Below are 16,124 nucleotides of genomic sequence, written 5' to 3'. Positions count from 1 at the left end.
ACATTGCCTTTTGTGTAAGCTATCGTGCATTTCCGACAAATTTCTCTAGAATATCCCCTGGCTCATTTCCGCAGCATATTGTAGTACTCAAAAGTACACTTGGCTGCTGCAGCACACCAGCAGAGCCAGGTGTAAAACTTTAAAGATCAGAGAGTATTTCTATGTGAAATTAAGACTAAAATGCTAATTTTCATGAGTTGAAAGATTAAAAACAAATTCCACATCACACAAATCAGCACCTTTCCTTCCTACAGCATCACTTTTTCACTGTTGCAAGTTAATTTTCAACAGCTGTTTTTTTGTTTTGTTTTTTAATTTTAAAATTTATGACAGTAAAAATGTATGACTTGTTACTGAAAAAAGCAAACAAATGCCTTGCATGTCATTCACTTCATGACCTTTAACAGCAAAAATAAAACAGAAGAAAGTTTTAATATGAGTTGAATCCCACTCCTGTCTACTTGGCAAAAAGAGAAGCTGTACTGAATAATTTCCAGTTAAGGTGAATCCATTTACAAAATAGGAAATTTGCAAAGAAAATAATTAGCAAATGTGAACACATTAAATTGTTTCTGATACATGTAAAAGTATTTTGGCTGCAGCCCAGATTTTAAATGTATTTGGGGTTAGGGAGGGGGGGTTCTGTGGATATGCTTTTGCAGTTTTTTGCTTGGTTGGTTTTCAAACTTCTAAAACAAAGAGCTGTAGTGAGTCCACAAACCCAAGTTTATTCCCTTCCATTTATTTTAGTTTTTAAATGACTTCCCACATATTGTTGCTTCTGATTTCTCCAGAATCAAATTATTTGTACTTACATAAACATGTAGAAAATACAAATGTTTAAAGTTTATGAACATAACAAAGCAACCTCTTGGAAAATCAAGATCATCTCTGTTTCTGCTCCTAAATAGATCTTTTCTGAATGAGTGCTGACACTTTCCATAGCGCTGCTTCAGCAAGTAATTAGGTACAGCCTTGCCCAGAAACTATGAAGCTTCAGCTGGTGCAGAATTACATTGAATGTTAGACTGTAACTTCTCTGGTTTCCAAACTGAACAAGCTTTCCCTCAGCTGATCTCCCTTTATTTTCTTTTCAAATTCCACTATAATTTTTACTCTGACTCTGTCTTCAGCGTAGAAATTAGTAGCTTCATAAAGAAAACCCCCCTTTTTAAAATAGATTAAAATAAATGGAGATGGAAAGCTGAGCTTCCCTTTTCCAGAAAGATATAATTCTGCTCCTCTTCTTAGGTAAACTCAAGTTGTGGCAGCTCCCCAGTCTTTTTCCTATGCTGTCCATGCATCGTATCATGAGAACAAACAACTCAGTTTAAATCGTCCAGCAAGACTTTTTTATAAATCTGTTCCTCTTCAGAGACACCCAGCCCTTGTAGTACACAACGCATTCAAAGCAAAACCTGTCCGGCCATACACAGTATGAGTTGTAAACCAGACCCTCCAGGCAAACTAAGACAAAATCAATGGAGACAACTACCTAGCTGGTCCTTCCTTATCCCAACCACACAGAGTAAATGACTGCACTGAAGAGGGTGAGATGGTAGTCAGGTTGAAGGCCTCAAGCCCCTGAGATAAGTGCTACTCTGTACTTGCTAAATGCTTTCCTTTGAAGGCAAATCCAAACCATGTTACTGGGCTCATACTCTCTTATAAGCAGTATTTTCCTCAGAAAATTAATTTCAAACTAGGTAGGTATTTCTGCAGTTCATTGTACCCCTGGAAGTGATAGCCAAAAATTTAGTGTTTAACCTCTCTCTTCTTTTATGGTTGTTTGCTGAAAAAGAGAGATTTATTTTGAAACCTTGATCTAATTTGTTCAGTATTTCAAGGGTGGTTTCTTTTTTTTTCTATTAAACCGCTCCTCAGCTTCTTTAAGGCCTCAGGTTTTCCTTCTCCACTCAGAAGTGAAGGGGGCTACGTACATCAGTATAGTGATATTTACCCCATCAGTCTCCACCACCACAGAAGAAAGGGGTCAGCCCCCAAGGAGGAATTGCTTCTACCTCCCAGCCCCAAACCCTTCATCAGGGCTGCAGTCTTACCCTCTACCCAAGAGATCCCCTTAAAAAGAAGGTGTCTCACCATCCAAGTTGCATTCTAACAAGTTACAATGCTTCTAGGCTGCTATTTTTACCCATGACCAGAAAGAATAAAAGCTTGAGCCTCCTGGCCAAAATCCTAGCTTATATCCCCCTGAGTACATATGCAACCTCATCAGTTTGCAGGGACTGTGGAGATTTTAGAATAAGATTGCTATCATCAAGAAAATAGCTATGGTAAAGACTATTTCCATGCAGACATGAGAACTAACATAGCAAACAGGAGTTAACTTGGCATCAGGTTGATACTTCTGTGATTGGCAAATCTGTGTACGTAACAGCCAGCACATGGAAATGGTTAGGTCATTAGTTATATAAAGGAGATTTTTCAGTTGTGTGGAATAATGTTTGATACCTAAAAATATATATAGTTTGATACTAAAAATAATAATAATTAAAAAGTCCACATGGATGTGTCATTATGGATAGGGCTTACATAAATACTGAACATGCTGGAGACTTGATTAGGAAAAGCATTATTAAAAGCCAACGTTTGGCAACACAGTTGTTTAGCCAAATATAGTTGTTTAGCCTCCTAAATATAGTTAGAATTTCTTTCTGTGCATGCTACATGTTGACAAGTGCCCGCTTTAATTTTAGCCCTGGAGATGAGTAAATCACAGAGCTGACACTTCCAGCTCATACCCTAGGTGCAGCATTTCTGAAGGGTGCAACAGAAATTGCTGACTGGCAAAAACTGCAGGTGTTGGTAGCTGCTCACTCTGAGGCAGGCTTCAAGAGCCCAGATTTTCAGAAAATACTGATCACCTCTCCTTGTCCATAGCCAGGCTGACACAAGGTCGAGGCACATGCAAGGTCAGTTGCTTGTTGAAAATCACAACCACTTGTACCCATCAGCACCTAATACAAGCACGCGTCAACCCTGTCAACGACCAACAATTTCTTCCCCACCTCTCTTGAACACTGAGCTTTTCATGGCTTTTAAGTCCAATTTTCATGTGTTTCCTCCCTTATGAGATGGAAAATGACAGGTTGACACTCAGGGTTGCTTTTCCATAAATTTCCTTTAGATTTTCCCTTGGCTGCAACACATCACCCTAAACACAGCCCACCTCCAGGCTGCAAGGCTGTTGAGTTCTTCTCAAGGTTTTGCCCATCACTCATCTGGGCAACACAACCCAAGGCTGCCCTGGAAGTACATAGGGCTGGGTCTACCACGCATCACTGACACCGCTCACAGGCTGGCATCCCCATGGGACAGCCAGGGTGTCACAGATGACGTGCTCTTGCCAGTACAGACACAGCAGCAGCACAACTTATACATCGGAAGAAGCATGAGATTTCATGCTTCTGCAGCTTCAGAAGAAAGATAATGTTAAAATACCAGTGTCATTGCCCAAAACGGTTGTGTTGCTTAAAAGTCATTGTAACACATTCAATCACTTTGCTTTATTGAAAGGACTGACACCCCTGCCACATCTTTTCTATGAGCTGCCACCACCCCCTTTATATGTAACCACCATTACTCCTGCCAAGCCACCAGGAGTGACTGGAGGCTTAAAGCTTTACATCACCTCCCCACTGCTGTGGGGGTGACACCTCACACCGTTCCACCACAGCCTCTCCTTGCCCATGGGCAGGCAGGCTCCATGGCTTGCTGGGCTTCAGCGACCATCACATTCAGGAACCCCAAAGGGGATGGGAGGCCCCACACTGCACCATGGCCAAGGGCATCACATAGCCAGAGCCCCCTGTCAAAAAGGCCCTGCAAGACAGACACCACTAACACACCACTGCCCAGCTGACAGAAGGACATCATGTCAGGCAAGTGGCCACCACGCTTCCCTACACACCTGCACATATAACACACTAAGCCACTGCTCACACAGCTATAATTCTTTAAATAGCTGGGATTTAAGGGCACTCTTACTGCAAAGTAATGCAGTTTCACATCCATCACACTGCTGAGTCAAGGTTTGATGTAAGCCACGGAAGTGGCTACATGAGCAAGGGAAATTTACAGCTAGCCAAGTGATGAAAAAAAACATTAATATAATTACCCATTAAATGACAAAATGCATATACCATCCCACTAGCAACTGTTACCTTACAGCATGCTGAAGGAAAGATGCAAAACTAAAATACATTATTGTCCCTGAATAAGCCTTCAGAGAAGTAGTTAATAACACCTGGAGCATGCTTAGCCAGAGCCTTACTGACCCCACAGTGCATCAACACACAGCTAAAGTGACAATCCCTTCACAGGTGTACGTGCCAGAGGGGCTTTGTGGGGAACGGGTTTGTGTGCTACGGAAGCATCATGGAGCGCCTCCAAGACCTGAACACCGAAGTGGGAGGACGGTGGCAAGGCAAGCTGACATCTGCCTTATCACTCATGGGTAAGCGAGCAAACGGTCACCTCCTGCACTGTCTTCCTCACCACATCCCTGGCAGCAGGATCGTGCCACCAATGGCATGACACAGTGCACACTGACCACCACAGGCTCCCTCTGGCCACTTAGAGCTGCCTTTGCTCACCACGTTAAGCAATCTCCAAAAATTTCCAAGCAGAAGTGCTAAATATGCTCCCATGATTCCTCACACATGATTTGGTACGACCAGTGGGTTTTGCCCCATAGGATAAAATCCTCTCCATCCCTAGCCCCATTGCTTTGGATAACTGATATTTAATAGAGAACAAAGCACGGGAATCCACCAAAACATCACAGTTACCAGCTGGGTCCCTCTTTTCCAGCCATCAACAGTGGCATTGCTTTCACCAGGAAAAAGTAGAGTGGAGAGGGGAAGAAACCATCACTATCCAGTCTTTGTCACCCTCAGGACCTCCCTTCTGATCCACCCTAGAGCACCTTGGCCGCAGCTGGGGGACAGGTATCTCCAGGTTTCTAAATTGTCTGCAGAGAGAGGTGGAGCCCATTATGGCTCATGGATGAGATGTCCACCACCAAAGCACCTGAGATGTCCTGCAGAGCTGCAGGATAGGACTGCCAGCTGCAGAGCAGCCATTTCTCCATCAGAAATTCTGCTTGTATTCGACAAAAATCCTGCTAAACCACAATCCCCCTCAAAGGAGTGTTTCAAACTCAGTGCCTTGGCATTTTCTAACATAAATTTAATCTGTTTTGTTACCCTTGTTTTAGGAAAGTATTTTAATAACATAGTAAGGCATAGAGAAGCAAATTCTTCAGCCACGCTTTAGCACATTTGGGGGTTTAATTTTAAATTTAAAACTCATATTATCCCACACTATCTAATAATAAAGTTATATCCATCATGCCATAACACCCAAAGCTGTCATTGGCCTGCATATCATCTAATTGTACAAAGCAGTGATAACATATCAGATAAAAATGATGAAATTCAAGAAATGGGGGGAAAGGTGTTAACTACTTAAATTAGATCATAATGTAAAATCCATTTCCAAGGCAGATCCAAATACTTCCTTTGTAGCTGAATTTTATTATTCAGGACAAATGCAATCCTATAATCAGATGAGCTGCAAATCCTTGGTATTTATGAGGTTTGGAAATGCAACAGGAGAGCAACATAAGGAAATATCCCAGAAAGCACTAAGCAGGAAGGATGGTGGCAGCAGAAGGAATTTCTGATGGCAGGACAAAGATTTTAGAAAACGTGCATTTGTACACAGAGCTTTTCTTGGGAAATTAAAGACAAATTATTTGTGAACTCTCAAATAAAATGGTAAAAAAGTATAGGAAAAAAAAATTAAAGGATTCTTTTAGCTAGCTAGATGACTCACCCTCCTCAAAGATGTTCATATCTGTTTACAATTGTGGCACAATAGCAAAGAGGCATCCAAAGAAATGAGTCCAGCCTTTAGCAGTTATTGCAGCCACCCTGTGAAGAGAACAGAACTATCTTTACCACCAGATCTTTATCTTTGCAGTGTCAAAAATTTGAGCCAGGAACAAACACTGCTAGAATCAAGATGGATTTTGGAATTAGATTTACAAATATGAAGAAATCCCTCCTGTTTAATATAATTTGCTTAGTTCTTCTCACTGAGCCCAGCAACTAAGAAAAAAAGGCCCTCAATTACCAACGAGAATAGAGTAAGAATCCTACATAGCTGGCCAAGGAAAAAAAATGGCAATTGCCTTTATATTTAGCACTGAAAACAGATATCCATTGCCTCAGCAGTGAGAGCTAAGTTGAAATTTCTCTGTGTTTCTCCTTCTGTGTCTGAAAAGTGCGTGGCATGCTGAGTGCCACCATTTGTCAACAACAATCCAAATGTTATGTTATTTGGTTAAATTTTGGACTTAAATGTGCCATATGATTCACCAGCCAGCAACTATAAAGACACATTAACTGCATAGGTTATTTTACAGTATATTCACTCCACATTAATGTCTTTCAAAAACTAAGAATATAAAGCAGAATAGTCCAGACAGTGTATTAATTTTAAGATATATCCTGTGGTACAACATACCCATCATGACTATAAAGATGCTTTTTTTTCCCCACTTCTAATTTCAAAACTCTGAGAAAAGAACTGATTATTAGAAATATTTAATGGCTTCAGCTACAGACTCAGTAGTCTTCTCTGTCTGTCTTGGAAATGGAAATACCATCTGGGTAGCAAGCAAACTAATTAACTTGCAGTGCATCAGCTTTTATTTCCAGCTATGTGTTTGCTGATATTTGCATTACCAGCAGGTTGTCAACCACATATCCCTTATCCCATGAAGCCCGAATTGATTTAAATCAGGAAGACATTTCCCTGCAAAAGCACAGCTCTAAAGCAGTGCTGTTTTCGTGGCCATCATCCTGGCTTGCATGCTATGGAATCCAGGGTACTAAAAGCATTCTGAGTATTTTGCCTCATCCTGGGTTTAATACGCAGCAGCAGCTGGATTAACATTCCACTGTCTTTCAACAGTTCATCTTCTAGAATCTTAAATTAACATTTCATAATCACAGATACTATAGTTGCTTGTTCTGCCCTTTCATACCTCACACAGAATATTGAGTTCCTTCCTTTAATGAGCTTTTAAATACTCAATTATCTTTTTTTCTCCTCTCCTTATAAGAAAATGTCTATGAATGGCCATTGAGTAACCTGGGACCATTTACCGTGCTTGTACCAACAAACAGGGGACTCAAAGGTATCAATGTAAGTAAACAACAACAAGGGTTTTGAATGAGAGAGATTTATCTCGCTCAGAAATCTAATCTGCATTGAAAGCACTTTGATTCAACAGATTCAGAACTTTTTGCTGTAGTATACTTCTGGCATACCATTCAAGTCTAGAGACCAGAGACTGTCTTTTTACTATTTGAAATACAAGCAAAATAGTTTGGTGAGTCAGAGTAGAATGTAGTCGTGTTTTAAGTAAATTTTGGATTGTCCCACATAGATGTTTGAGGGTTTTTCACTTGAATCAAGAGCTGAATTTTCAACAGGAAGACCTAAAAGTAACCCTTTGTATAAGAGCAATTTTTTTTAAAAGTGCTTTTGCTGGTGGGGTGGTTTGGTTATGTTTTTTTTTTTTTGTTTGTAGTTTGTTTTTCTGCTTGTTTGTGTTTTTTTTTTTTTTTTTTTTTTTTTTTTTTTTTTTTTTTAAAAAAAAGTAGCCTCATTTTAAAGGGCTTAACATACAGGACGTTCCACCAAAGGTCAGGACAACTCTTTGAGGCACTACTTACCACACATGCAGGTACATAGGAATGGAATCTGAACTGAAACCAAGTTCAGACTTTACTTTGTTCAGACTATCACCTCACTTCAGAAGAAAACATTTCATTTCAGAATTTAACAGTTGGAGGAAAAAAACACTATGATTTTTTTATTTATTTAAGATGAATCCTGTATTGAAATACATCTCTTCTCTTCTCTTCTTCTAGATAAAGGACCTTCTGAGCAATAAACTGAAAGCACAATACTTTGTGAAACTCCATATAATTGCTGGTCAATTGGATACCAGTAGCTTGAATAATACTAATGTAATATATACTTTGACTGGCAAGTCAGGAGAGATATCAAGGGGAGAAAAGGTAAGTGGCCTTCCAGCAAGGATACTACTTCACTGTTTTAATTCAAAACATCTAATTGACGTTTAATTCAAAACATCAGTATAAATCATCTTTCCTCTGTGAGCCATCAGGCTGCAGAAACTTAAAACCTCACTGGCAACAAAATCAGTGAAAACAAAAGTTACTTTTAGAATTGCATCATTGCTGAGTAACTACAGCTCTAAAATGTAGAGTAATTCAGCTCATCTTAAGTCATCTTAAATCTGCTGACATAGCCAACAGAGCTAGAGGGGACATTTTAGCCATCAGAGCTAAAAGGGGCATTAAAAGAGCACAAAAACTATGAGGTGGTGTGGGGAGGTAAAAGCCCAGATCTTATGCTGGAAACGCCGTGTTCAGCTCACACAGAGCAAGCACTGACTGCATTGTAGATCCCACCTTCCACTGAGTATCAGCCTGGGCATCCTTTGAACAATGCAGGAAACAGAAGTCTTCAACATAAATAAAATTCACGTGGCAATTTATCATGAAAAATGTGGGATAAAGTTCAACACAAGCCTGTCTATTTGATGTTAGCAAACATTAGGGCAGTCTGATGCCATGGTTTCAAAAATGTATTCTCTACAGCTGTTATAACAGATTTTATTAGATTTTTTAAGAGCTATTGTTCTTGGTCCACTAAATATCTGTTAATGGCTTGAGCCTGTGTAAGGGCTAAAATAAAGTACTTCTCATGTTTTCTAGTAAATCAGTGACATCTAAGAAAAGAGATCTATTGTATTTCTTTAATGAGCATACATTCCATTTGTAACAGGAAAATATTATTGCTGTCTGAGGCCTGCTAGCTTCCTGCAGGCTTCAGAACAGTGCACAATCAGCAACATTTTGTTGTTTTAAATATACATATAATATAAGGAAATGGTTTGTAGTCCCTTAAGATTATGGGAGTTGACCCATTCACTGCAATCACATTTTAAATCATTTCCTCCCAGATTTTTATTATTAAGAGTCATCAGAGTTCTCTCAGGTATGCTGCTAACAGCTCACTCCCCCATACCTGCTTCTCTGCCAAACTTTGCTGTTCTGAAACAAAATAACATAGTTCCAATCCAAATTCAAAGGATTGTTTTCCATTTCCTTGATAGGCATTGGAAGCAACCTTTAGCCTCCCCAGATTTAAATGGCCCAGATGTTGGCGATGGCAGCAGCTGTTAGATATTATTCAACATGCATACTCCACCTGTTGTCATTCCACGATAAAGAGCTCACTACTCACTGTCTGTCTTCTTTCAGGATAATCAACTAAGAATTAGAATCCAGGGGGGAAAGAGGAAAGGAAAACTTTTACAGGGTGATATTATTGCTTCCAATGGAATTTTGCACATTGTTGACAAATCCATGGACAACATAGAGCCAACATTTGAAAGCAACAAAGAGGTGAGACGTATGCTATACACATACAGTGTTGGACTTTCTTTTACAACAGTTTTACATTCATTTAATGCAAAGGACTGTGACTAACAGCAGCTAGACAAACTACTGAGACAATGCACATCAACTCAGAGAAACAACCTTCAAGGTGGAAAGTAGCAATACAGTTTCTAAGGTAGACAGACACTTGTTCTTTTGCCAAGCTGGTCCACAGACAAGGTTGTACTCACTGCATTTGAGCTGTTCATTCATAATCAGTACATTTCACTGAATAGAACAACCTAGAACAAGGAACATTTGGACAGATTCCAGGCAAAACTTGTATTCAAACCAGCACACACATACACAGACGCCCCAAAGGCTAAAATTACAAAAACTTATAATTTGGGATGCTTTGGGATTTTTAGTGCCCAGCTTAGTGTTCACCATTTACGTGCTGTTTTTGTGAATATTTTCTCCCTCTGTCCTTTTTCATTGAGAATGCAAAAATAATAACACACACATTTATATGTTCTGTGCCCACACAGTATTTCAGAACAATGACAAACTCTAACTCTAAGCCAGCATTGCATGAAGACTAGAAGACTGTACCACCTCAGTTGTTTCCAAACAGCACATCCACACGAAGACACAAATATATTCAGATCTCTAATAACTGAGAGCCATAGAGTAATTCAAAAACTGTCTTATAAGAACTGCCATTCATTTTAAGTAACCCAACTAAAATAAATCTTATGTTCATCTTATTTTAGGAAACCATAATGTCAGTGCTTCAAGATAATGGAAAATACAGCCAATTCACATCTTTGATAGAGGTAACGATTCAGAAAAGCAATTCCATACAATTATTTCAGGATCTTTTCCAAAATTAATATGTAATTTCACTTTTATTTGTAAACCTAAACAGAAAACTGGCCTGGGAATGGATTTACAGCAGGAGAACAGACCTTACACAGTCTTCGTTCCAAGTAATGGAGCTCTGAATAATATGAAAGCTGAGGCTATGGATTACCTGCTTTCTGCAGAGGTACAGACTTTCAATAGAGCAAATTGTTCTAAGTAGATATGTGAGTGGAATATAAAGTAGATGCATACATATGTAGTATTCCAGCTTTAGCATTCATTTAACTTAAGGAGATCAAGGCTTAAGCTATCTAACAAAGATCAGGAATATACTACAGAGGAATAAGATTTGGGGCCTACCATCATATGAAGTGATGCCAAGGCCCCCGCACCAGGTCCCTGCTCACTTGCTGTTGTCCTGACAGCCCAGCCCTGATGGCTGCCTGGCAAAGACCCAAACTCTGCCACAGGAGGCATCACCCCTGTTGGGAATGATCAATGGCAGTAGGTGCCACAGGGGCCCTACTGATTGGGGTTGCTACTGGTAGAAGGACCTCAGCATCATGTCCCCTGGGTACTCCCTGCCTCTGCCAGTGGACACACAATTCGATGAGGGCTGAGAGGAGGGAGTGCTTTTGTTCTGGGGAAACCAGGGATGGCTTGTAGCATGTGAAAGGCCCATGTTGAAAAAGAAAAAAAAAAAAAAAAAGACAGGGGGACAAGGGCATGGACTGGCAGGACACGTGCCATGAGCTGAGCACCACCACTGACTCAGAAGTTTCCAGCTTCAGCTGGTGACCTCATGCCCATGCCCTCTCATGGGCCAGGTTGTGTTTGCCTTACTCATGCTGGGCTAAGAAGTCCTCTTTCTCATTTTTGCAGGGTTCATGGAAGCTGCTGGAGCTAGTCCGATATCACATTGTTTCCAATGCCGAGGTGAGTGTGGATGATTTACTGGCTCAGGGGCATTAACAGCATTTTCAGATCTTTTGCCACTCTGAAGGCAGTGGTTTTCAAAAAATGACATCCACTCAGTGCACCCCACAGCAAGGCTTCAAAGGAGGGCAGCAGTGCCTTTGCTAAGGGCAGTCACACCTACAGGCCCCTAACAGAGAACACAAGCCTTTTACCCCAGGCCTACCAATCTAAGTAAAACCCTGGCAGGAGACATGGGGTAGTTCTCAAATCATGACAAATAAAAACCCTTGTGTAACACTAATGCGTTCCATGCATGGAACTATTTCTACTTTTAAAAATACCTTTTGGTATATTGAAAGACTTGGCCCATGCAGTAAAATATAAGTATATATATATATGTGTGTGTGTGTGTGTATACACACACACATGCACAAAGGCATCCTGAACCTGTTGGGGGTGCTGTCAGCCTAGTAGGGCTGCAGGAAGGATTAGCAGGAAGAGAAGACTTGCTATTGAAATAAAGCACTCTCTGATCCAATTCTGCAAAGATTAGCATCTGTCTTCCATTTATCAGAGAGGGGTGGTTTTGTTATCTTCTAAAAAAGCTCCCTGTATTTCTATTCCTTTCTGTGCTGGAAACAAAAAGCAAAAAAGCAGAAGCCAGCAACCCCACCACCACCTGAAGCTGGAAGAGGGTGAAGCTCATTCCCACCTCAGCCCCTGCTTTGAGGAAGGAAGGACATGCTCACAAATCCTCACAGACAGGGCCCAAGGCAAAGGTGACCCTCTGTCCACAGCACAAGACCCATGCACCCTTGCACGGGATATCAGCACTGCCATTTCTATGACAGTCTAAGGATGCAAACAGGGCTATTTTTAGGGAGAGGTGATAACTTTACTTAAACTGAATGCTATAGATAAGAGGGAATATTAATGTACTTTTGAGCAACAAGCTGTTCATTTGCAGCAAGCTCAGCTGAAGTTTAAAATAATCATTCTAACTTCGTTATGCTAACAGTTTAGCCAATGCAAGGCTGCCCACAGGGCTAGGAAAAAAAAAAATACAGTAATTTGCTCACCCCAAAGATAAAGGTGTTCTTTCTTGTGAAATCCATCTGGACTTGAAAAGAATAATGATGTTACATTTATTTTAATCAACTTATATTCATTTCAGCTAGAGGCTGCCAGCCTCATCTCAATAGAGCACATCCGAAGCATGGCGAAGCAGTTCCTTCACTTTAACAGGACCAGCACTGTAAGTCCAAGGCAGCTTTTGCAAGTGACCAGCTCCCTCTGAGCTTGGCAGCTGTTTTTATGTGGAGGGGAAACAGGGAGGCTAGGAGGAACATCAGAGAAATTACTTGCTGTAATGAGGCAGAAATTTCCAGCCTGCCATACCCAGAAACTGCTAGAGACTAGTACTGTAAAGGGTATAGGGCAAATGACTGGTACGTAAGGACAGCCTGCAGTCTTTTCTTATGATTAGCCCCAGTACAGGAATGGTCCTTATTTATGCTCTGTCTAGTTTTTGGAATTATTTTAAAGACTTCTCAGTGTGTATATAGATATTTTTCATTCCTTTTAACACTATATTCTCTGATCCTGATGAACACAGTGAGCACTTTTAAAAAGTGTTACTTTGCCAGTTAGTGCTTTTGCTGAAGCAGACTTCTCAGTATATTGAATTCCCTTCTGTTCTTTGCATATTTTAGCCAAAATGTGAACATTCTAGAGAAAATCCCACTTTGCTCCTTTGTCAAAGAGGGCACCACAGAACCCAAGGCTATGTCTGCTTTTACCAGGGTCCTGGAGCCATCAGTGGTCTTCCTATTGGCCAGTCTTTTAGTCACCAGCTCCACAGGATAACAATGCAGATTAAGAGGGAAACGTTAGAGGCCTCTGCCATAGACCAAATAGATACCAAAGAAAATGGACAACTTAGGCATCCTTCTTGCATTACTAAATGGTAAAAAAATCTAGAGTAAATGATTAATTTTACAATTAAAAGTGAGAAATATGACTACAAAAAAAAAATATCAGAAATTGAGAAGCTATAAGCTTTATTATTAATAATAATTTATTGTTTTATAGGGACAAGTCTTGGTGAGCGGAGAAGAAATGGAAGAAACAGACATTGTTGCAAAAAATGGTCGCATTCATACCCTAGCAGGAGTTCTTATCCCACCCACCATCATTCCAATTCTACCACATCGGTGTGATGAGACAAGCAGTCAAATCACAATGGTAAGGGAATTACAAAAAAAAAATAAAAAAATAAAAAAATAAAAATCAATAGCTTTCAACTACTCCATGTAACATGCATAAAAAATGGAAAATCAGTATACCAATGAAATATAGCCACCTGGTTAGCAGTGCAGCACAGATAATTTGCAAACAGGGCACTCATTTGAGTACACCCAATATCATTAAGATTCATCTAGTTCCTGCACTAGTCCTTTAAATATGTTGTCTCTGGTCAAGCATTCTCCATCAGTTATTGCATCCCTCTTGTGCATAGAAGTGCACCTTAAGCAATGACAAGTTCCCAGGAAATCTACTTAAGATCCATATTTTAATTTCTACTAACTATGTAGAATAAGGAATCAAGTTAAAATACCTGATTTAATATCAGTATATGAGAAATCTGTGATTTTCAGAAGCCAAGACTTCTCCTAGCTCTACTTTCTGCCAGTTTTCTTCAAATTAGGATTTATAAAACTATTCTGTATTTCAGTGATTGGATTTCAAAGAGTCACAGAATGTTTGAGGTTGGAGTTGACATATCTTGTTCAGTTTGGTAACACATTACAAGCATTTACACTTGGTAACACACAGATGCTGCTGTTTCTGGTAAGAAGCCCAGGCATCAAACTGAGCTTTTAGTTTGCAGTAAGTGTGGCTCTTGTGAGCACTCACTGGACAGAGTTCAAACGCGTATCTGGGCCAGTAACAGTTCTGGTACAATAATGCAGAACAATTACCAGCTGAACTTACAAGAGCCCAGAACCACAGCCTCAAAACAGATTCTCAGCAGAGCTGGACAGCATCAAAATTTGATGAAGAAAACACAAGAGCTGGCAGCAAAGAACTATTACCTCTGGCAGTGACTCAAAAGTGCCACATGCACAATATATCCATAAATCAGGCAGAGCACCAAGCAGCACTGATACCTAGAACACTGCAGTAATTTGAATTCCTTACCAGAAACCTACCTAGAGTCAATTTCTGGCATTGCTCAATCCTCATGTAAGACTGAGAAAAACAATGTAAAGAAAAAATAAATAACACCTGCCACAAAAATGCTTCCTCAAACTCAAGTTAGGCACTTTGTCAGCTTTGAAATTTTCATGCACAGTTAAAAAATACAGTTTAATATCCAAGGCTTTAAAGCAGAGCACTACTGCCAAGGAGAATACCTGAATGGAGCAATGGCTTTGCTATTCTTTGCTGACATTTTGAATCTTGATCATCTCAGAAAACAACAATACCACCTTGTAAATACAACTTGTGGTACCAGAGAGAAGTGACAAGGTTTGTTAAGACCTGGCAATTACACACATCTGCAACAACTGTACATCCCTGAAGGCAGAACTATTACACTAACACACGCATATCCACGCAGCTGCACCTGAATACTGGTAATAACTGCCAGACTCAAAACAGGTTGAAACAGTACAAACGCATTAGTGTCCAGCACTCCTAAAAGCTTAACTGAACAAGAGCACTGCTTATTCATGGTTTCACGAAGCACGCGGGAGGCACTCCAGCTCCTCAGCACATGCTGAGTGTGGGGACTTGGGCTGACCTCTTGGGCTGACTTGGTATGACCTCTGACCACTGGAGCAGCAGCTGTCCTCAGACATCTTCTCTACCTCCTCGCAGAGATCCTCACTCCCACAGCAGACTTGGCGGCAGGGAATATGCATGTGTGCTTCAGATGCTTCCATGCACAAATGGTATCTTAGTCTGCTGCTGAATATGGGCAGAGGTCTGAAACAAGACATTGCACAGAAATGCAGACACGTTTCCCTGTCCCCATCCTATGGTGTGGCTGTGGGAGAGGAATTCCATCCTCCAGAAGAGGGAGGAGCAGGTACACATCATGGCTGAGACTATCCCAGGTGGAGAAAGGAAGCGATAGGTGATGCTGAGCAGAACTGAGTATCAGGGAGAGCAATGCCATCAGAGGCACTGCTTACATACAAGACAAATTTCAGTTGAGTCTCATATGTAGACAGCATGTACAGATTTGTGGTCTTCCTAGGAAGGAATAAAAATTCTTATAGAAGTTAAATATAGACTGCACCAGATCCTCAGACAATCTTAATTAATGTATTATACCATGTTGAGCAAAGGACACCCATTCATTTGTGACCACGGCTGTCTTCTGTTTAGGAGACTGCCAGGTTCTTTTAAAGACCTGGCAGCCCCCAAAAGCCTTTAAAAGGAGCCAGCAGATATAGCTGCTGTTCAGTTCCAGATCCATGCCGTAACAGTCAAAATTCACAGGAAAGCCATACTTAAAATTTACAATGTCTGTTTTCCATAAGCATGTGTCTTAGTAGATGGTACAATGCCTTGTCAAATGAAAATCCTTACTGTCTCCATCTAGGGTATCTGTGCAAGCTGTTTCTCACATGCATTGACTCCCTGTCCAGCGGATTCAAAGCCACTCGTAAGTGACATTTCCTGACGTATTCCCCCCACTGTACAAAATGCATAGATTCCTCTGTGTTTTTTGCTGCTCTCCCAATACAGTGAGCAAAAGAACCAGACAGTAACATGAAGAACTGCATAAACATACAAACACAGGCAGTAACTTAAACTCTTTTTGGC

The 16,124-nt window shown here is 40.5% G+C and overlaps 1 protein-coding gene across 1 annotated transcript in view; it reads left to right on the top strand.

The window, feature by feature from the left end:
• The window catches only part of STAB2 (stabilin 2), an 82,076-nt gene that overhangs the window by 13,082 nt on the left and 52,870 nt on the right, over positions 1-16,124 (top strand). The window contains exons 9-17 of the mRNA XM_032182643.1: positions 4,344-4,477; positions 7,154-7,236; positions 7,968-8,117; positions 9,390-9,533; positions 10,280-10,342; positions 10,435-10,554; positions 11,253-11,306; positions 12,463-12,543; positions 13,380-13,532. Coding sequence (XP_032038534.1) covers positions 4,344-4,477; positions 7,154-7,236; positions 7,968-8,117; positions 9,390-9,533; positions 10,280-10,342; positions 10,435-10,554; positions 11,253-11,306; positions 12,463-12,543; positions 13,380-13,532 — 982 coding nt within the window. The remainder of the gene's footprint in view (positions 1-4,343; positions 4,478-7,153; positions 7,237-7,967; positions 8,118-9,389; positions 9,534-10,279; positions 10,343-10,434; positions 10,555-11,252; positions 11,307-12,462; positions 12,544-13,379; positions 13,533-16,124) is intronic.

The sequence above is a fragment of the Aythya fuligula genome, chromosome 1, assembly GCF_009819795.1.
Source record: "Aythya fuligula isolate bAytFul2 chromosome 1, bAytFul2.pri, whole genome shotgun sequence".
NCBI lineage: Eukaryota > Metazoa > Chordata > Aves > Anseriformes > Anatidae > Aythya > Aythya fuligula.
Note: the sequence above shows the minus strand (reverse complement) of the source record. Positions and strands in the feature narration are given on the sequence as shown.